At 42.2% G+C, this 22,154-nt stretch overlaps 1 protein-coding gene across 1 annotated transcript in view; it reads right to left on the bottom strand.

Annotated features, from left to right (window-relative positions):
* LOC141127181 (vomeronasal type-2 receptor 26-like) overlaps window positions 1-22,154 on the bottom strand; it is a 172,607-nt gene that overhangs the window by 75,774 nt on the left and 74,679 nt on the right. The window contains exon 3 of the mRNA XM_073613780.1: window positions 18,067-18,849. Coding sequence (XP_073469881.1) covers window positions 18,067-18,849 — 783 coding nt within the window. The remainder of the gene's footprint in view (window positions 1-18,066; window positions 18,850-22,154) is intronic.

Genomic DNA, 22,154 nt, shown 5'->3' with positions numbered 1-22,154 from the left:
AATTTAGTTTTACCAATGTAAAGACATTTACATTTGCAAGTTAATAGATAGATGATGCCGGGTGTTTTGCAGTTGGCGTAGTGTTTAGGTCTATACATCTTGCCATTGGGTACTATAAATTTTGATTGTGTGTTCATGTATCGACAACACATGCAACCCCCACATGTAAAAGTCCCAGGTCTTTTACAGATGTCAGATCGAAAGGTCCCTGTGTATTTACTTTTGACCAAGTGGTCTCTCAGTGAACGTGCTCGTCTAAAAGTTATAGTGGGTGTCGCAGATATGTGTGACTTTAGATTAGGATCAATTTGCAGCAAGTGCCAGTGCTTTTGCAACACTTTCTTAATAGCTTTGTGTTGTTTGTTATAGGTGGTTATTAATCTAGTAATTGGTTTTTAATTGTCTGATGTTTGTTTGGAAAAAAGGATATCTTGTCTTAGTTGTCTACGTGCACATTTGAAAGCCTTTTTAAGGCACGTGGGTGAGTACCCTTGATCTAGGAGTCGGTTCTTAAGCCGGTTTGATTCCTGAATGAATTCTGTATCTGTGGAACGATTGTGCCTCAATTACTGCCCATATGGAATGGATCGAACCAAGGACTCAGGATGTGAGCTGGTCGCATATAAAATGGTATTACCAGCGGTCTCTTTGCGTTAGAGACCGCTGGATATTGAACCATCTGCCAATTTGGTAATATGTAAATCAAGAAATGTAATGGAAGTGTTACTGAAGGACATGGTAAAGTATAAGTTAAACATGTTTTTGTTCATAGCACATAAAAACCCCTCTAGGTCTTCTGGTAAACTGTCTCATACCATGAAGACATCATCTATATATCTAAACCACGCCAACACGTGGGTGGTGTAGACTGACAGACTGTCATCAGACAGGAGAAGTTGTTCCCACTCCCCCAGGTACAGGTTGGCATACGATGTGGCACAACATGTCCCCATCGCAACCCCCGGCACCTGGAGGTAGTGGGACCCATTAAAGGAGAAGACATTGTGCGTCAGGATGAAATCCAATGCCTCTACCAAGAAAGAATACAATTTTTGATCATCTTCATGAGATTGTGATATGACATGTTTAATTGCTGAAAGGCCTCGGTTGTGGGGAATGGAGCTATATAGCGCTTCCACATTGATGGCAACTAGCAGCGAATGAGGTGGGAGGTGTAGTCCTTCTAAACTTTGTAACGGTGTCTTTGGTGTACGAAAAAAGATTGGCAACAAAAGGTCTGAGATAACTGTCTATGAGTTTGCTCAAGTTTTCAGTTATGGAACCATTTCCTGAGATAATGGGCCGGCCGGGGGGATTTTTGGAATTTTGGTGTATTTTTGGAAGGCAGTATAGGGTAGGGATACGTGGAAACGGGGTTCTGATGTACTCCCATGTGTCTTTGTTGATGGTACCATTACAAAATGCTCCATCGATCAGGTCATAGAAGGCGTCATTGAATTTATCAATGACGCTTTTGGAGATTGGTCTATACAAAGATTTGTTGTTAATGACTTTCTGGCACATTGTTGCATATTGTTCATTGGTCATAATGACAATATTCCCTCCCTTGTCAGATGGTTTAATTGTTAAAGAATGTTCTTTTTTTTAGGAAATCTAAAGCAGCATGTTCATCCTTCGTGAGGTTGCTACGCAATACATGCGATTTTATTTTGCGAAACTCAGCTGTAGTTGAGGCTATAAAGACCTTTAAGTTGGGATTATTAGCAAATGAGGGAAACTTGTCCGACTTTTTTTTACTTTTTTTATACCTGAGGTAGGTAAAGGTTCTTTTGAGATGTGTTCCTCCAATAAAGCCTCAATGTCTGTTGAGTCAAAGAGGTCGTTGGAATCTTGTTCCTCAAGGAGGGTTAGAAGATCCTCCAGAGCTTCGTCAGATCTCTGAGTCTCCTTTTGTGCAGTATTTGTTTCTTTGGAGAGAAGACTTTTGTAATAAATTTTTCGAGCAAAAAGGTGTAAGCCTTTTATTATTTCGAAGGTATTTAAGGCAGCATCTGGACAGAAGCTTAAACCTTTGTGTAAAAGATTTATTTCAACTTGAGTGAGTGGATGTTTGGAAAGATTGATGATGTTGTGGGTCTCAGAAATAGATGTGTCTGATGTGAAAATAAATGCGGAAGTTAAGTGTCTGGAGGACTCTCCTCCATGCGGTGCACTAAAAAATCTTTGTCAGTTTTGGATAAAGTGACACTGGTGGAAGCAGAAGGGAGATCACCAATGTGTGTAGTAGAGGAAGTGCCAATACCAGAAGGCCCTATGGAAAGAGGTAGATTAGCACCACGTGAATTACCTTTACCAATAGAAGAAAGGAGGGGGGATTGTTGAGTAGAAGTGGGATCTGTGATACGTTTCTTGTTTAGTTAAGGATCTTCGCCAGATGATGATCTCTTAGTTTTTTGTGGCTTACGATTTCTGTGTCTATATTGAGAAGAAGAAGAAACAGAGGAATTTAAGGATGAGTTTGACCCCGAATCTTTTAGGTTCTAGCCTAAATTGCCCTTTTGTTAGCGATTTATCGGGCTATTTTGATGCCATTTGTAAGCGTTTCCTTCCTGGAAGGCTCTTCTGTTCAGCCAACATTTTTTATCTTTTGTTGCTAATTTTTCCTGAGATGTGTGGTTCAAATGAATTCTGATTCTCTCTTCATGTTCTTTAAAACTAGGCAAATCCTTGAAAGGAAGTAATTTGGCATAGATTGCATCAATGTCTTTATCAAAGATAGCAATGCGTTTTCTATATTCTTCACTTAGTAATGTCATCATAGCATGCTTGCAGATTCTTCTCACACTTAGTTTTGAAAGAAGAATCAACATCTTCTAGTATGGGAAAGACCTGGATCCGCAATGCTAGAAGATTGATATCCTCTTTGATGTATCTGGCAAAGCTATTTGCATGCCAGAAGCATGTAACTTTTTTGTCAACGATTTTGCCCAGCTGAAAGAACAGGGAGGAAATTTCTGATTGAGAGGATGATTTTTGACTGTAATCCTGGAGAAGCCTGCCATAAGGGTGTCCCACTCTTTACCTTGAAACATTGCTGAAAAAACATGTAAATACTATTTAAGCAGAAAATTGAATAAATTACAAAAACATAAACTTATCAAGTTTGAGTAAATATTAATATTAGTTGAATGTACATGTGGCTCAAAAAGTTGGGGGATGGGTATTTGCTACCCTAAATTTGGATATATAAAGAGTGAACCACAAAGAGAAATCTCATTCTCAGAAAAGCGTTGCCACCATCCCAGTAGTCATTGTATAGGGACCCTAAATTAGGGACTCAAGTACCCCCCCGGGTACAGCGAGACTTTAAGGGCAAACAAAGTATGTTTAGTATATCATAAAATATCATTTATTTAGAAAAGTTTTTTTAAAAGAACATGTATAAAAACAAGACAATAGACATTATAGCACTTTGGGTGCAAAAACAAAAATTACATTTGCATCATATTGCATTGTTTACATAATCCTGAAATTAATATAGTTTTCCTCCAATTAGCCTGACATGCTTCAGGAAAAAAATCCCTTCCTCAGAGGCGTGTTATAGGAGATAATACAATATATTCTGAAAGACAAGGTAAGAGTGGTTTTAACAAAGCGTCTTTCAAGGCAAATCAACATCATGATGCATGAGCATAGATAACATACGTACCAATTGTTGGGATTGTGTTTGTTTTTCTACAAAGCAATAAATGATCATTTTATTTAAAAACCCTGATTTTGCTGATGGTTATCCATCACAGCCACCGAACCCAGTCCTTGCTTGGAAAAACCCTCATAAGGGTCCCCACAGAATAGCCACCACAGCTCCACTAAAGGTAAACCCTGCAAAATGATAAAGCATTCAGGTAAGGGTGGATTATATATGTATACAGCCATAGCGGTTCAATTGAAGCATTTAAAAGAATGAAAATTAGGGGCGTGGCCTGGACCGGCATGGCGTGAGGAACACTGACTGAGAGCTCCGCTTGCCGAAAATCCGCATCTGGCTATCCTGGGGGAAATAATCACCGCACAAACCAACTTCTTTGCCCTGTCAGCTGTGGGAAAGCACAAAGAGAATGTCTCCTATGAAAAAAGCCACAGATATGGCCGCTAAGCTTGCAAAATATCGCCTGCAAGATAAGAAGGCCTCAGAGGAAAATGGCGCCGATCAACCCGCTTCGTCAGACTCAACAGCAGATGACACCGCCCGCGTCCTGGAAGCAATTTCGGACTGCAAGAGTACCCTTACATGTAAGATAGAAGAGGTGAAGGTGGACGTGTCGTTAATCCGACAAGATCTGCAGAAACTAAGAGAAAGGGTCACCGAGGCGGAGACGAGAATTAGTCAGGTGGAGGATGACATACCGCCCTTGCAGATAACAACCGAACGGCTACAGCACCAACTAAACACGGTACTTATGAAACAGAATGACATGGAAAACAGACTGAGGAGGTGCAACCTGAGGTTCGTGGGGTTACCGGAGGGTGCAGAAGGCACAGACCCCCCCTCCTTTCTGGAGAATCTGCTAATCTCCACCTTTGGCCGGGCCGAATTCTCCACCTCATTCGTGGTGGAAAGAGCACATAGATTGGCATCTAAGCCTCCCCCCAGGGTGCACCTCCTAGAACATTTATTGCAAAATTGCTCAATTATCGCGATCGTGATGCTGTCCTCCGGCTCACCAGGCTGAAGGGCAACATTCCCTTCAAAAATGGAGAAGTGAAAGTTTTTCCAGACTTCTCGGTGGAAGTGCAAAAAAAGCGTGCGCAATTTACAGAGGCCAAACGACAACTGAGGATCTGCCATTACACCTACGCGATGCTCTTCCTGGCCAGGCTTCGTGTGGTCGGCGAGGATAGAGCCCACTTCTTCGATACACCAGACGCGGTGTTTGAGTGGATGGAAAACAGAGCGGCGCCGGACCGAGCACCGTCCTAGGCTTTCAGATGACTGCTAGCACCACGGATCACCCTTGATTCCTGAATGACTTGCCAACACTACCCTTTGTATTGAGACGCACCGTACCTTACTCCATTCAGGTACTGTAATATGCGAGATCGTAAGGAGGCAGCCCTCATATCAGCAGTGAAATAACTTTTATCCTCTTTACCCTGTTACGTCCCCAGTAATATTTTTTATTAGGCCAAATAAGTACCACCTTCCGATGCAAACCCATTTCCCCACTTATGATCATAATATCCCCCACGGATATATGACAAGACTGGCAAGCAAAGGCCCTCCATGACTCCCGGAGAGTACTCTCAAGTCTATACACCCGAATGCTTCCTTTCAAACTATCCTGGGAGCCATGTTTTGGGAGCCAAGTTCCTCACGGTTTTGTTTGCTCTACAGCGATTTGTTGTCCCCCTAGATACAGGATCCCTAACGGATTCTGTTTTCACAGGAATTACATATAATGTTCGCCACAAGGCGCAAGTTTTGTTTTCCTGGAATGTGCAGGTACAGCGTCTTCCTTCCGCGCTGTGCGGGGGGAGATGTCTGCCTGTACGGCCCAGTGTGTTAAGCTACAATGTGAAAAAGTTTTGTTGCTGTTGTGATATGCCATGGTCTTATAGAGATAAGAGGAGTTTTACATACAGATGCTTGGCTACTATACTAACATGTATGCGTTGCCTCATGCTTTATAATGGAAAATTGCAGACTCAATCCCAGCTACCGAATTTGCAGATCCGGGCCTTGCTGCCTCGTCCGAGCTGGGAGGCGACACACGGCCCCCGTTGCTGCGGGGGGGGTGGGGGTGCCTCTCTTCGGCCTTGCCTCTTTTCGGCCGAGGCGTCAGGGCCACAGATAAACGGGATTAGGCATGGCTTCTAAGCTGAAATGTGTCACGTGGAACGTGCGGGGTGTTAGAGCTAAACCAAAGAGGAATGCGGCCCTATCTATCCTTAAAAATATGCAAGCCGAGATAATAGTCTTAACAGAGACTCATCTTACCGGGCAACTATTGTCAGCACTAAAAAAACCTTGGGTGGGCTGGTTATATCATGCCCCATACACCTCTAACTCTAGGGGAATTGCACTACTAGTGGCAAAAACAGTACAGTTTGTCTTGCTGACCCTCAAATCAGACCCACAGGGCAGATTCCTGTTTTTGCACGCAAAAATTAAGCTTGAGCTACTTGTTTTGGCGGTATACATACCCACCCCGTTCCACTATAATGTTATACATGAAGGTGTTGCTTTTATGTCACAGTTTCCCATTGTCCCGGTGATATGGTTGGGAGATTTTAATAATGTACCAGACAAAGACTTAGATAGATTGACCACACAGCCTTCTAGCAACTCCACCCCGCAATTCACTAGATTCGGCAGGCTCCTTAACGAGATGTCCCTGATAGATATGTGGAGACATTGTCATCCACAGGACAAGGCTTTTTCTTGCTTTTCAGCATCACACAACTCAATGTCTAGGATAGACCTTATTTTAATATCCCGCTCCCTTCTTCCTATGCTGGAGAACGCTGGTTTTAACCCTCGCACACTGTCGGATCATGCTCCGTACTGGGCTGTACTTAAACTTGAATCCCCACCTAACACATACACATGGAAACTCAACCCCTTCTGGCTATCGGTAGTCCTGGGAATAGATGACATTGGGGTAGAATGGGATATATTTTTCCAGAATAACAGAAACTCGGCACCTTTTGAGATAGTTTGGGACGCTTTCAAATCCCACGCCCGAATGACACTTGCCCAACGTATCAATAAATATAGGAAAACGTCCTCTCATGTAATTTATCAAGCAGAACAAGCCCTGACGGACATAGAGAGGGAATTCACTTCTAACCCCACTTCCATTAATGCTGACTGACTAAAGCAACAAACCCATATAGTGTCCAACCTACACTTCGAAAGAGCGGAGAGAAACATATTCTACACTAAACAGAGGTTGTATGAGTGTGGGGAGAGGGCGGGACGCCTTCTGGCATATTTGGCCCACTTGGACCTCAAACCGCCTACGGTGGTATCCCTCAGGAGCACCAATGGAGAACTGATCACCGAACCTGACAGAGTAGCGGGAGAATTTAGATCTTACTTCCTATCACTATACACCTCCACGGTTGATATCAATAACAATGATGCGGGGGCACTGCTTGCAAATGTAGAGCTGCCCACACTGCCCCAAACAAATGTTGAGATGCTGGAGGCCCCAATCTCTACAGATGACATTGTCGAAGCGATATCCCATCTTAAAGTTTCAAAAGCACCCGGATCTGACGGCCTCCCCCTAGAATTTTATAAAACATACCTAGACAATATCGTCCCTAGATTACATGAATTATTTTCCCACATGTTTAAATCAGGAACCGTCCCTCAATCTATGACCGAAGCATACATAGTGCTCATTCCCAAACCTGGTAAAAATATAGAAATCCCGGAATCATACCGCCCCATATCACTTCTCCAACTAGATATAAAAATCTTGGCCAAGGTCCTGGCACTTCGACTCAATAAAGCAATCCTGAACCTAATCCACCCGGATCAAACGGGGTTCATGCCCACAAAAAACACGGCTCATAATCTTCGTAGATTACATATGAACATACAAGCTCATCATGATCAAATGGGATCCAGAGTCGTGGTGTCCCTAGATGCCGCTAAGGCATTTGACTCTGTTGAGTGGACATTCCTTTGGCAATGCCTAGCAAAATTTGGATTTGGACCAAAATTCATTAGGTGGATACAATTAATGTATCAAAATCCTAGTGCCAGGATCTTGGTCAACGGGAGGGTCTCGGACGCATTCCCCCTTACAAGGGGGACACGTCAAGGATGTCCGCTATCTCCGCTACTATACGCCCTCGCGGTGGAGCCGCTGGCGGCTTCACTGAGATCACACCCGGATATTATAGGCCTGAGTAGAGGTGGACTAGTGGAGACAATTAGTCTCTACGCAGATGGCATGTTGCTATACTTATCAGACTCAGGCCCCTCATTAAAAACAACACTGGAGACCATACAAACCTTTGGTAAATATTCGGGTCTTAAAATAAACTGGGACAAATCCCAAATCCTCCCTTTAGACATAGGTGCACCCACACAAATTCAAGCCTTCTCCCCCCTCACGATAGTTAGCACAATGAAATACTTGGGGATTAACATCACCCGTAATCCCGCAGACTACACCAAACAAAACATTGAACCTTTGTTTGCAACTCTGAAAAATAAAACTCAGATCTGGTCTAAACTCCCTTTGGGGGTTATGGGACGTGTTAATGGTTTTGCTCCCTAAATTCCTGTATGCCTTTTGGCATGCCCCAATATACCTGCCACTTAGGATCTTTAAAACAATAGAAAAAATTCTTAACTCATTTGTGTGGGGGAAGGCTCGCCACAAACTATCTTGGCAAGTATTAAAAAACCCCACGGAGTTGGGTGGCACAGCCCTGCCTGATTTCAATTTATACTACTTGGCAGCGCAATTATCACATTTTTATTACTTAGATAAATGCGACAAAGAACGGTACATGATTCTGCTTTGCTCCCAGTGCTCCCGCCTATGCACCCACCCATTTCAAATTATTTTTAAAGAACCTGTAGACTCCTGGACGTCGGGAAAATGTACAGGCTTAATATATACTCACTGTAAAATATGGGCAGTAGTAAGGCGTAAGTTAAACGCGCCACTTACACACTCACACACACCACTTTGGGATAACCCAGGCTTGAAGGAACTTACATCTCTGCCAGACCACGGACTGCGGATTGCTCATGGGGTGGTGTTTCTTTCAGATATTTACAGGGAAAATATGCTAAAATCATTTCAACAATTGAAGGATGAATTTACCATTCCCAATTCCATGCATTTCGGGTTCCTCCAGCTCCGCCACGCTCTTCAAGTCCAGTTTCAAAATAATTCTCCTAATCTAGACCAAATGGATATTCTCAATATTATTAGGGGTCAAGACCCCTCTAAACTCATTTCGACATTTTACACATCTTTGCTTAGACCTGTGGCTGTGAAAATTGCCTATGGACTAAAGGACCGATGGGCTGGAGATGTGGGGGAGATGGAGGACGATGAGTGGGAGGATGCGCTAGATAACTGTAAGACCGTGTCCACCAGACTTTCAGATCGCCTTACCCAACTTTATATTCTCCATAGGTCATATTTAACTCCCGCGATAATGATCAGATTCAAGCCCGATCATAGCCCTCTCTGTCCTAGATGCGATAACCCTACTAGCTCATTTTTCCATCTCCTGTGGTCCTGTCCAGTCATACATGATTACTGGTCCCACATAGTGCGCTTTATACATGATGAAATGGGATCTCCCCTTAAACTATGCCCCAAGAAATGCCTTCTGGGAATATTCCCAGACCCAGACTCAGACAAATTTCACATCATATTTCTTAGAGAAACAATGTTTATAGCAAGACTGCTCATAGCCAGAAAATGGCTGAGAATAGACCCGCCAACACTTCAGGAATGGATAGCTGCTGTTAATACTGTCTTACCATACAAAAAAGAAACATATGCTCACAGAGGTTGCCCAGCTAAATATGGGAAAATATGGGATTCTTGGTTAGATAATGCAAATACTTGTAATACACCAAATGAAGAAACATTAACAAGTTAAATATGTAGTATACAGAATGTTACTGGGGTGCAACTCCTCTGTGTTATAATAGATGACCATATACCTAAGAATCACACATCATGGTCTGCATAAGTTTTATTTCTGTTGACCATAAAGGCCGTAAATGTTACGAAGGGAAAATTGTATACTTTTATTTTCAATGTTAAGTATTTTTTGTACAAGCCAATGTGATGCATACTCTGTAACTGTGTACTCTTCTCAAGTAAATAAACAACAGCGTTTTTCTGTAAAAAAAAAAAAAGAATGAAAATTAGATATAAAAAGTGGCAGAGATAAAGTAATTAATCCGAGTAGGCTGAAGACAAACCTTTTTGCTTGTTGGAGATACGTGCGTGACCATACATGCCTAAGCTGTTTTTGGATCTGAGGGTTTTGAACTTGGGAGTGCACCAGCTGTGGGCTTAAAAACCTGCCGGCGCATGCGCACTGCTGAACCATCATATGGTGTGCTGCCATGGAAACGATCAGCAATGCTTTTGCATTCTGATACACCCACTAGAATGACTCATTAAGAAGCGCCCAATTGACTCCCCCTTTTCTGAGTTGCTGTGCGATGACGTCACCGTGCTATCGTACGCGACGCCGCCGCACACTGACATCCCCTGCTGACACCATATGATGGTTCAGCACTGCGCATGTGCCGGCGGCTTTTTAAGCTCACAGCTGGTGCACTCCCAAGTTCAAAACCCTCAGATCCATGAACAGCTTAGCCGTGTATGGTCATCTCCAACAAGCAAAAAGGTTTGTCCTCAGCCTACTCGGATTAGTTACTTTATCTTTGCCACTTTTTATATCTAATTTTCATTCATCTAAATGCTTCAGTTGAACCGCTATGGCTGTATACATATACAGTATAATCCACCCTTACCTGAACGCTTTATCATTTTGCAGGGTTTACCTTTAGTGGAGCCGTGGTGGCCATTCTGTGGGGACCCTTGTGAGGGTTTTTCCGAGCAAGTACGGGGTTCAGTGGCTGTGATGGATAACCATCAGTAAAATTAGGGTATTTTAAATAAAATTATCATTTATTGCTTTGTAGAAAAACAAATACAATCCCAACAATTGGTACGTATGTTATTCATGCTCATGCATCATGATGTTGATTTGCCTTGAAAGACGCTTTGTTAAAACCACTCTTACCTTTTCTTTCAGAATATATTGCATTATCTCCTATAACACGCCTCTGAGGAAGGGATTTTTTTCCTGAAACATGTCAGGCTAATTGGAGGAAAACTATATTCATTTCTGGATTATGTAAACAATCCAATATGATGCAAATATATTTTTTTGTTTTTGCACCCATGTGCTATATTGTCTATTTTCATGTTTTTATACATGTTCTTTTAAAAAACTTTTCTAAATAAATGATATTTTATGATATACTAAACATACTTTGTTCGTCCTTAAAGTCCCGCTGTACCGGGGGTACTTGTGTCCCTTATTTAGGGTCCCTATACAATGACTACTGGGATGGTGGCAACACTTTTCTGAGAATGAGATTTCTCTTTGTGGTTCACTCTTTATATATTCCAATTTAGGATAGCAAATACCCATCCCCCCAACTTTTTGAGCCACATGTACATTCAACTAATATTAATATATATTCAAACTTGATAAGTTTATGTTTTTGTAATTTATTCAATTTTCTGCTTAAATAGTATTTACATGTTTTTTCAGCAATGTTTCAAGGTAAAGAGTGGGACACCCTTATGGCAGGCTTCTCCAGGGATTACAGTCAAAAATCAACCTCTCAATCAGAAATTTCCTCCCTGTTCTTTCAGCTGGGCAAAATCCTTGAGAAAAAAGTTGCATGGTTCTGGCATGCCGATAGCTTTTACAGATACATCAAAGAGGATATCAATCCTCTAGGATTGTGGATCCAGGTCTTTCCCATACTAGAAGATGTTGATTCTTCTTTCAAAACTAAGTGGGAGAAAAATCTACAAGCATGCACTAAGACTATGATGACATTACTAAGTGAAGAATATAGAAAACTCATTGCTGTGACACGTTGTGTCACATGTCACTTGATTTTATCAAGAGTCTACCCTTGATAAAGTCATGTCACATGTGACGCAATGCGTCGGAAGGAGCCAAGTGACGTCATCCATAGTGCTTGATTCATACTCGCAGCTCGGTGCAAGGTGGAGATTGCAGTGGGCGGCTGACTGTTCTATGCGCTGTTGCATGATATTGACACAAGTGAGTGTGCTTAGTTTTATTACCAAGAAGATAATAGTGAAAGGTTCATTGCGCTATGAATGTTCTTTTCTGTTTTATTGCATGAATGGAATACAATACCATAGATGAACATCAGTGGATCACCAAAAAGAAACAGTGAGCTAATATAGGGTGCAATCGCAATACATGTTGAACTCCACCTAATAAGGGAGATAATCATCTTGCCAGAGATTTCTTTGTTTTGTTTGTGTTCCACACCAGCTTCTCAAGTTTATAATGCAGTATGTGGACCTGATATCTTTTTAGGAGGACTACTACACGAATGTTTATATGGATTATATCTGCCTATAAGTTTAAACAATAAGTTCAAGTAATTTATTCTTAAAATATTTAAGTAATCTTAGCACATTAATAGCAGCGTATTTAGCACACTATCTTTTTTACGTTACTTGTTGCTAGTTGCCATTGATGTGGAAGCACTATATAGCTCCATTCCCCACAACCTAGACCTTTCAGCAATAAAACATGTCATATCACAATCTCATGAAGATGATCAAAAATTGTATTCTTTCTTGGTAGAGGCATTGGATTTCATCCCGACACACAATGTCTTCTCCTTTAATGGGTCCCACTACCTCCAGGTGCAGGAGGTTGCGATGGGGACATGTTGTGCCCCATCATATGCAAACCTGTACCTGGGGGAGTGGGAACAACTTCTCCTGTCTGATGACAGCCTGTCAGTCTACACCACCCACGTGTTGGCGTGGTTTAGATATATAGATGATGTCTTCATGGTATAGGACAGTACACCAGAAGATCTGGAAGGGTTTATATGTGCTATGAACAAAAACATGTTTAACTTATACTTTGCCATGTCCTTCAGTAACACTTCCATTACGTTTCTTGATTTACATATTACCAAATTGGCAGATGGTTCAATTACCAGCGGTCTCTATCGCAAAGAGACTGCTGGTAATACCATTTTACATGCGACCAGCTCACATCCTGAGTCCTTGGTTCGATCCATTCCGTATGCGCAATATTTGAGGCTGAGACGCAATCGTTCCACAGATACAGAATTCATTCAGGAATCAAACCGGCTTAAGAACCGACTCCTAGATCGAGGTTACTCACCCACGTGCCTTAAAAAGGCTTTCAAACGTGCACGTAGACAACTAAGACAAGATATCCTTTTTTTCCAAACAAACAGACCAAAACCAATTACTAGATTAATAACCACCTATAACAAACAACACAAAGCCATTAAGAAAGTGTTGCCAAAGTACTGGCACTTTCTGCAAATTGTTCCTAATCTAAAGTCGCACATATCTGCGACACCCACTATAACTTTAGGACGAGCACATTCACTGAGAGACCACTTGGTCAAAAGCGAATACACAGGGACCTTTCAATCAAAAGCCAAGTCAAAAGACCTGGGACTTTTACATGTGGGGGTTGCATGTGTTGTCGATACATGAACACACAATCAAAATTTTTACTACCTAATAGCAAGATGTATAGACCTAAACACCGTGACCAACTGCAAAACACCCGGCGTCATCTATCTATTAACTTGCAAATGTAAATGTCTTTACATTGGTAAAACTAAATTAGAATTTTACAAGAGAGCAACTCGACACATCACCAGTATGAAATATGCAAACCCGGACCTTCCTCTGGGGCTACACGTTCCAGACCACCACACGGGCAAACTTCCCCACTTTCTATTCACCATTCTTGACTAGGTTCACCCGGACAACAGGGGTGGCAACTGGAACAAGATCTTGCTCCAAAGGGAGGTCCGTTGGATTGCTGACCTAAATGCAACCTCTTCCCCAGGTCTTAACGCTCAATTAAGCTTCCGTCCCTTTATAGATGGGTTTGCCTCAGGAGGCTGTGAAAAAAACGATCTTAGATTCAGGGATTCAGGTCTGCTTCTGTGATTATCTGTACAAACCATTACTTCCTGAAGATCCTTTGTAAACGCTGTTTCTTGAACTAATGTCAGATTTGTTTTGCACCTATTTTTTCTGTTTTATGAAATTCAATTTTACAAATTATCTATATTGACATGCTAGATGATAGGATTACATTGTATGTATTTTCACACTGTAAGAAGCCAACCCATACCTGTATGTCTCTTATACCATCATTCCATCCTGGTTCCACCTAATGCATTTGACCATATATACATACATGCCAACATATTTAAATTGACTGCATGTTTGATTGCATCCTTGACTGATTGCATCCTTCTAAATGTCTCATCAAATAATATCAACTCCTTGATTTTGGTGACATCTTTGCCACTGAGCCTCTCGTCCTGTCCCCCCCGGAGGGGCTCAGTTCATCCCCACCCGGCGCACGGGGGCCCATTTTTTCCTTTTCCTCCATTTAGGCATGGGTTGGGGTGGTGGGCCGCTGCTATATGCTGCATGCCCTGTCGACCTAGGTCGACATGGGCAATGCGGCTGTTCTGCACCGGAGGGCTTGATCTGCATGATGTTCCCCGACTGCTGTCATGAGGTGTGTGGGGGGATGCCGTGCAGTTTTTGTCCTGGGGGTTCCCTTATATGTGCTACCCCATGGCTCTTTCCTTTAGGTTCCATGGCTCATGTTTTGTCTGTTTCCTTCCTTTTTATTTTTTTGCCTAGACTATATGTTTAGCTGCTGCCATGGAAAGGATCAGAAATGCTTTTGCATTCTGATCCACCCACTAGAATGACTCATTAAGGAGCGCCCAATTGACTCCCCCTTTTCCGAGTTGCTGTGCGATGACGTCACTGCGCTATCGTACGCAACGCCGCCGCACACTGACATACTCTGCTGACACCATATGATGGTTCAGCACTGCGCATGCACTGGCGGCTTTTTAACCCCATAGCTGGCGCACTCCCAAGTTCAAAACCCTCAGATCCAAAAACAGCTTAGCCGTGTATGGTCACGCACATATCTCCAGCAAGCGAAAAGCTTTGTCTTGAGCCTACTCGGATTAGTTACTTTATCTCTGCCACTTTTTATATCTAATTTTCATTCATCTAAATGCTTCAATTGAACCGCAAAGGCTGTATACATATATTATCCACCCTTACCTGAACGCTTTATCATTTTGCAGGGTTTTCCTTTAGTGGAGCTGTGGTGGCCATTCTGTGGGGACCCTTGTGAGAGTTTTTCCGAGCAAGGACGGGGTTCGGTGGCTGTGATCAGCAAAATCAGGGTTTTTAAATAAAATTATCATTTATTGCTTTGTAGAAAAACAAATACAATCCCCACAATTGGTACGTATGTTATTTATGCTCATGCATCATGATGTTGATTTGCCTTGAAAGACGCTTTGTTAAAACCACTCTTACCTTTTCTTTCAGAATATATTGTATTATCTCCTATAACACGCCTCTGAGGAAGGGATTTTTTTCCTGAAACATGTCAGGCTAATTGTAGGAAAACTATATTCATTTCTGGATTATGTAAACAATCCAATATGATGCAAATGTATTTTTTGTTTTTGCACCCAAAGCGCTATATTGTCTATTGTCATGTTTTTATACATGTTCTTTTATAAAAAAAATTCTAAATAAATGATATTTTATGATATACTAAACATACTTTGTTTGCCCTTAAAGTCCCGCTGTACCGGGGGGTACTTGTGTCCATTATTTAGGGTCCCTGTACAACTCTTATTGATTCACTTCAACAGGCGTCCAATCAATTTTTGCAGCTGTCTTCCATGGTGAGTTTTTGAAGTTGTATTTTTTTCCCACAATTCTTGGGAAAATTAAGAAATTATTATTTATTTTTTTACACAAACTTGTCATGATAACAAGTTATTTCTCACACACACAGCATATGCATACTTCCAATTATACCCCAAAATACGTTCTGCTACTCCTCCTGAGTATGGTGATACCACATGTGTGAGACTTTTTCACAGCCTGACCACATAGAAAGGCCCAAAATGCAGAGAGTACTATCAAGCGTTCTAGGAGCATAAATTACACATCTATTTTCATTCCTACCTATTACACTTTTGAAGGTCCTGGAGCACCAGGACAGTGTAATTACCCACAAAATGATCCAATTTTGGAAAGGAACCACCCCAACAATTATTCTATGAGGCATGGCCTGCACATAGGTATTCTGGTACTCTGATGGGCTGCAGGAGGGAGGGAGGGTTCCTGCTGGTGTCATTTCAGAATGCACCGGTAGGGAAGTGGTTAAAATCCATACCAGACCCAAAGTCCCCCATGCCGTTTTTTCCCCAATTTTTTGAATTTACATTATTTTTTGTACAATATTTTTTTTTTAAATTTAGCTCTCAGCGGGGAAGCGGTTATTTAGGCGAGTACCTGAATGGGCAATGTTCAGGCCAAACTTATGCTTGGCCCAAACCGTTCGACAATCCCAAGTGGTGCCTGAACACTGTAACTCCTCACAGTTACTCTTGTTGGGTGCAGGAACGGGCCCTGCTGTTAACAATTAGAAAAAAAATGAAATGACATGACCCTGTCAAACAGGTACAGAAAAATTGGGCCTTGGGTGTTGGTGGTGCCTGAACACTGTAACCCCTCACAGTTACTCTTGTTGGGCGCAGGAACAGGTCCTGCTGTTAAATATTATTTCAAAAATTGTAATTACATGGCCCTGTTAAACAGGGGCATAAAAATTGGGCCTTGGGTGTTGGTAGTGCGACAGCACTGTAACCCCTCACAGTTACTCTTGTTGGGCACAGGAACAGGCCTTGCTATCAAAAATTTGGGCCAAAATTTATACTGCTACATATCTTTGATAAATATAACCCTAATTCGTGGATATTATTGATCAAACCTGATGTACTGACGTCCTATCTTATTTCTTGAGGCCCTGAAATGTCAGGACAGTACAAATACCCCCCAAATTACCCTTTTTTTGCAAAGTAGACAGTACAATGTATTTAGTAAGAGGTAAGGATGCCTTTGACAAGGCGCAGGCACACAAAACATGTCATTGTGATGGGATTCCTCTCACCAGCTCGCCCCAGAAGTGCCCACATATCAGTGACTATAGCAGGCCTGCAAAATAGTGGAAGCCAACTGAACACTGACACTTTTGACACTTTGTGGGAACCAATGACACTAATACAGTGATCAGCGATAAAAAATATGCACTCTCACTGTACTAATAACACTGGCTGGAAAGGGGCAATTAAACTGTTAAATGTGTCTAGCCAGTGTTTTTGTGTACTGTGTAAGGTGCATTTATTACAGGAAGTGATGGATTTTCATTCCCTTTGCAAGGAAAAAAAAATCACTTCCCCCTGTCAGAATGGAGCTCTACCTTGTTTACATAGCCAGAGTTGTGTCCTGTGTGTCTTCCCAACGATTGGTGGGTGCCGGCAGACATCCATTGGCCAGCACCCAGTAATCGGCTTTTACTATGATTAATCACAGTAGAAGTGATGTACATGCTCCAACTAGTCAGAAGTTCAGAATCACCTATATATTTATATATAGATGATTCTGCACAGAACGGCCTCCCTGTAGCAGTAAATCTGCTATGGGGCAGCAATAATTAAGTGGTTAAAGAATAATACACTTAGGAATTTGCACAAGCAGCATACTGTATGATTACTTCATTATTTAAATTAATTTCTTTTACTGTCACTGTTCGGCCTACAATATTCTACCCGCCTCCTTCGATTTTTCAGTCAAAGTTTGTCGAGCCGGGTGGTGCTGACATGGCAACCCACAGCTCAAATTTCAGTCTATTCCAGCTCTGGCTATCTTCTACTAAAAAGATATGTTTGGTTGGTGTCGCTCAGTGGAGCTATTATTCAGACATTGGTCAGAGTGGGACCTACACTTAGTTACATATGATGAAAATTATACAATTTCCCTGTTCAGATATGAGATCCCAAAGTCCACCAGAGAGAAGTCTCAGAACCAATTCCCTTTGCAGCCCTGAGATATGGTCAAATGCCAAAAGCTTAAAAAACATAGATTTCCTTCCCCATGTCCCCTCCCCCAACTTTTTCTTTGAGATAAATAACACAATCATTAGTCTATCCCCTCATGCACGCTAGTTGTGATCCTGGACTCTGACCTCTCTTTTTGACCCCCATATCCAATCACTGTCCAAACTTTGCTGCCTCAACCTCCCTAACATCTCCAGAATACACCCCTTCTTTCCAATGTCACCAACAGCTCATTACCCACCAACCCTCTTTGCCAATCCCTCACTGGCTTGCGCTCACCCAACAAATACATTTTAAACTAACTTTACCTGATTAAATCTGTTAATGTTAAAACTGTGATTAAACTTGATGAAAATTTGTATAGCTTCAGCCATAGCTTCTACTGCAATATACACTCGTAATGATTCTTTAAAAATTATACGTTTCTCAATTATTCGAACACGCATTCTTAATACACTGCTGGTAGAATTAGAAACATTTTGGAAATAAATATTTTTTCCATTTTGAGTTGATGTTATATTTTGAAATGTAATGATCAGATCATCCATCAGCAGCCCAATTTGTGAATGTCTTGACAATAAATTGACACCAAACAGGTTTTCATCTATATGAATTGGTGGATCAGAAATACTTAAAGACAAACTTGTTATAAAACCTATGAAAACAGTCATTATGTTCATTTCTTCTAAAGTCCAGCCTGGGGGAAGGATAAGCATACTGTTTCTATTGCTATCAGTGTATGCAGAAAGGTATCCCAGAGCATTGTTTGTAAAGGAACCACAAAGTATTAAAACTTTACATTGTACTTTACTAAGTGTGTCTCTCCACTGATTTATTGTAGCAGAATTGTCAGTCATTCTTTTTTCAAAAGCCACACAAATCTCCTGGGAAGCCAAATGTTTTTTCAGAATTTGCGCTTCATTCTCTCCGGCATCATTGTCTGATGAAATTATTCCAACCCAGTTCCAGCCAAAATATTTCACTAGTTTGGCAATTGCTAAATAATGGACATAATCATTCTGAATGGTCCTGAAAACATGCGGGTAAAGGAGTCTGTCACTTAATGAGTAATCAGTGGCCCAATAGCTGATCTGAAAAGAGAAGGATTAACTATAAATAATAATGTGACTATATTTGCAGATTACATTCATATCCATTGGCTGCTAAAATGATAATTAGAGACTGACTTGTACAAATATATAAAAATACAATTGATCTTTCAGATTAAATCAGCTAAATACCTTCCATGTGCATCAAAACAAAGATATTCAGTCTTACAGAAAACTGAATAGTCAAGCCTGGCCCCTGCCAGCATACTGTAGAGAAGGATCTTTGCTCTTTGCATTGTTACAGAGGTCTACGTGAAGACGTGCAACGTGCCCCCTGTTGTGTCAGATATATAGCTCTCCAATCAACAGCAAGGGTCATTAGTATTATATGCTAAAGCTTGGACTTATAAGTGGGTATGTTGGACTTCATACAGAGAACATTCACCCTTCTCTGCACCAGGCTGGCATGGGACAGGCTTTCCTAGGCAAAATTATGCATAACCAGAAACTATACAAATTAGGAGATGTGACATCAACCTGACTTTACTTGTGATCTGTTTGCTCTGGATCATTGATACTGGCAGTTTACCAGCATTTTCTGGAAGAGCCCTGCAAAGGATAGTCTATATGTTTCTCTCAGTACATGTGTATGCATATAAGCCAGAAATTAATCAGAGAGCCCAGTAAACGCAGTAAAAGTGGCGGCTGGGAACCTGGGTGGAGGGCCCACATGACTGGGGGTTGCTGTAAGTGGTTGCACAGGGTGTATCCTGGAAGGGGGGTGGTTAAAAAGGTTTAGAATGGGTTTGGTGCAATGAGAGAGATATGAGGTGTGGTTTACATAGGTAACGTGGTCAGTGGGGGGTGGGGATTAGTCAGTTGAGGGCTTGGCCTGGCCCCTTTTTGGTCCACAGGGACGTTTCAGCGTTGTCTCAGTATCAGTTTGTGAGTGTGTTCCAAAAATGATTGGAGGGGGGTGGTTTCTCTTTGAGGGACTATTCTTCACATTCATTCAGGATTGGAGCAGCCACTGAGGCGGCGCGTTGGGGTGTCAGTGATCAGATACTTCCGTGTATTGGTCGTTGGCAATCTCACTGATTTTGGTTATATGTACGACCTCATCTCCTTTAAAGTGGGTGACAAAGGGGGGAGGATGTGGAGCCCTCACATTCATTCAGGATTGGAGCAGCCACTGAGGTGGCGCGTTGGGGTGTCAGTGATCAGATACTTCCGTGTATTGGTCGTTGGGAATCTCACTGATTTTGGTTATATGTACGACCTCATCTCCTTTAAAGTGGGTGACAAAGGGGGGAGGATGTGGAGCCCTCAACGCAAGGGGTTGGAGGGTCAAAGGGGGGGTCTATGTCCTTTTTGGTGTTGTTGTGTGGTGTTGATTGTGTGTGGCCTTTCTGGTCTGGGGATGGTAGTGCAATGTGGGGCTTATGTGTGTTTGGTGTCTTGGGTCTTGTTGCCTATGATCTTTTTTGTGTTTCTGTTTTTCAGGCTCGGTGTGCCTGATGTGGATCGTGAGTCACTCCTATGTACACTGGGGGGCTAGGAGGGCTCTGGTTAGACTGGAAGTTAGGCAGGGTTTTTCCTGGGTGGAGGCCATGGTCTGCTGGATCAGTATACCTGGCATGCTGTGGTCCCGAGTAGTGCCGGAAATACAGTGGTACGCTAGGATGGATAGACCTCCTGATGTGCTGCTTCTGCACGTTGGGGGCAATGACCTTAATATCATGGCATCCAGGGACCTCATTAGAGACGTAAATTGGATTTCCTTTGGTTGCGTATGGCATTTCCAGATACTGTCTTACTGTGGTCAGACATCATTGGCAGAGCAGCTTGAAGGGGGGCAAGGTCAGTGGAAAAGATAAATAAGGCCAGGATCAAGGTCAACAAAGCAGTGGCAAAATTTGTGGTCTGCAATGGGGGTCTGGTGGTTCGCCATTGTGAGTTAGAAAGAGACTTTGGCCTGTATTTAAGGGGGGACGGGGTTCACTTGTCAGCTGTGGGCATAGATATGTGGGTTCCTGGGGCTCCAGGAAGGTCTCCAATGGGCCTTGCGGCTGGGGTGGGCCGCCCACATGTAAGGTGTCATGAGTGGGCGCCTGTGGCAGGGGTCTCTGGTTCGTGAAGGTCGGAATGGTGGAATGTATACAGTAAATGGTGTTGAATGGGTTGGGCCTATCTCAGTATGGGTACCTTCCCTATATGGTAATCATGGGATATCGGTCATTGGGCTATATTGGGCAAGAAGGTGGCAATAGTTGTCCCTGAGCTGGTGGGATCGTGGCTAGGGGCCTGGATAAGGAAGTGGTGGTGGTACAGCCGATGCGATAGAATACCTTCCTTCAGTATATATATGTTAAACATTGTTATATATATTTATATATACAGTAGCTCACATAAGTGAGTACACCCCTAACATTTTTGTAAATTTTTGTAAATATTTTATTATATCTTTTTCATGTGACAACACTGAAGAAATGACACTTTGCTACAATGAAAATTAGTGAGTATACAGCTTGTATAACAGTGTAAATTTGCTGTCCCCTCAAAATAACTCAACACTCAGCCATTATTGGCAACAAAAGTGAGTACACCCCTAAGTGAAAATGTCAAAATTGGGCCCAAAGTGTCAATATTTTGTGTGGCCATCATTACATTCCAGCACTGCCTTAACCCTCTTGGGCATGGAGTTCACCATAAATTCACAGGTTGCCACTGGAGTCCTTTTCCACTCCTCCATGATGGCATCACTGGAACCTGCGAACAGACCGAAAATTTGCACGAATGTTAGAACCCCCATTGACGTCTATGGGACTCGAATGTTCGAAATCAAAAGTGCTAATTTTAAAGGCTAATTTGCATGGTATTGTCCTAAAAAGGATTTGGGGACCCGGGTCCTACCCCAGGGGACATGTATCAATGCAAAAAAAATTTTTAAAAACGTCTGTTTTTTCGGGAGCAGTGATTTTAATGATGCTTAAAGTTAAAAAAAGTGAAATATTCCTTTAAATATCGTACCTGGGGGGGTGTCTATAGTATGCCTGTAAAGTGGCGCGTGTTTCCCGTGCTTAGAACAGTCCCTGCACAAAATGTCATTTTTAAAGGAAAAAAAGTAATTTAAAACTGCTTGCGGCTTTAATGTAATGTCGGGTCCTGGCAATATGGATGAAAATCAGTGAGACAAACGACATGGGTACCCCCCAGTCCATTACCAGGCCCATTGGGTCTTGTATGGATATTAAGGGGAACCCCGCACCAAAAGTAAAAAAAGGAAAGGCGTGGGGGCCACCAGGCCCTATATACACTGCACAGCAGTATACAGGCGGTGCAAACAA

The sequence above is a fragment of the Aquarana catesbeiana genome, linkage group LG01 (genome assembly GCF_042186555.1).
Source record: "Aquarana catesbeiana isolate 2022-GZ linkage group LG01, ASM4218655v1, whole genome shotgun sequence".
In the NCBI taxonomy this organism is placed as follows: domain Eukaryota; kingdom Metazoa; phylum Chordata; class Amphibia; order Anura; family Ranidae; genus Aquarana; species Aquarana catesbeiana.
The sequence above is the reverse complement of the archived record's forward strand: the minus strand, read 5'-3'. Positions and strand labels throughout refer to the sequence as shown.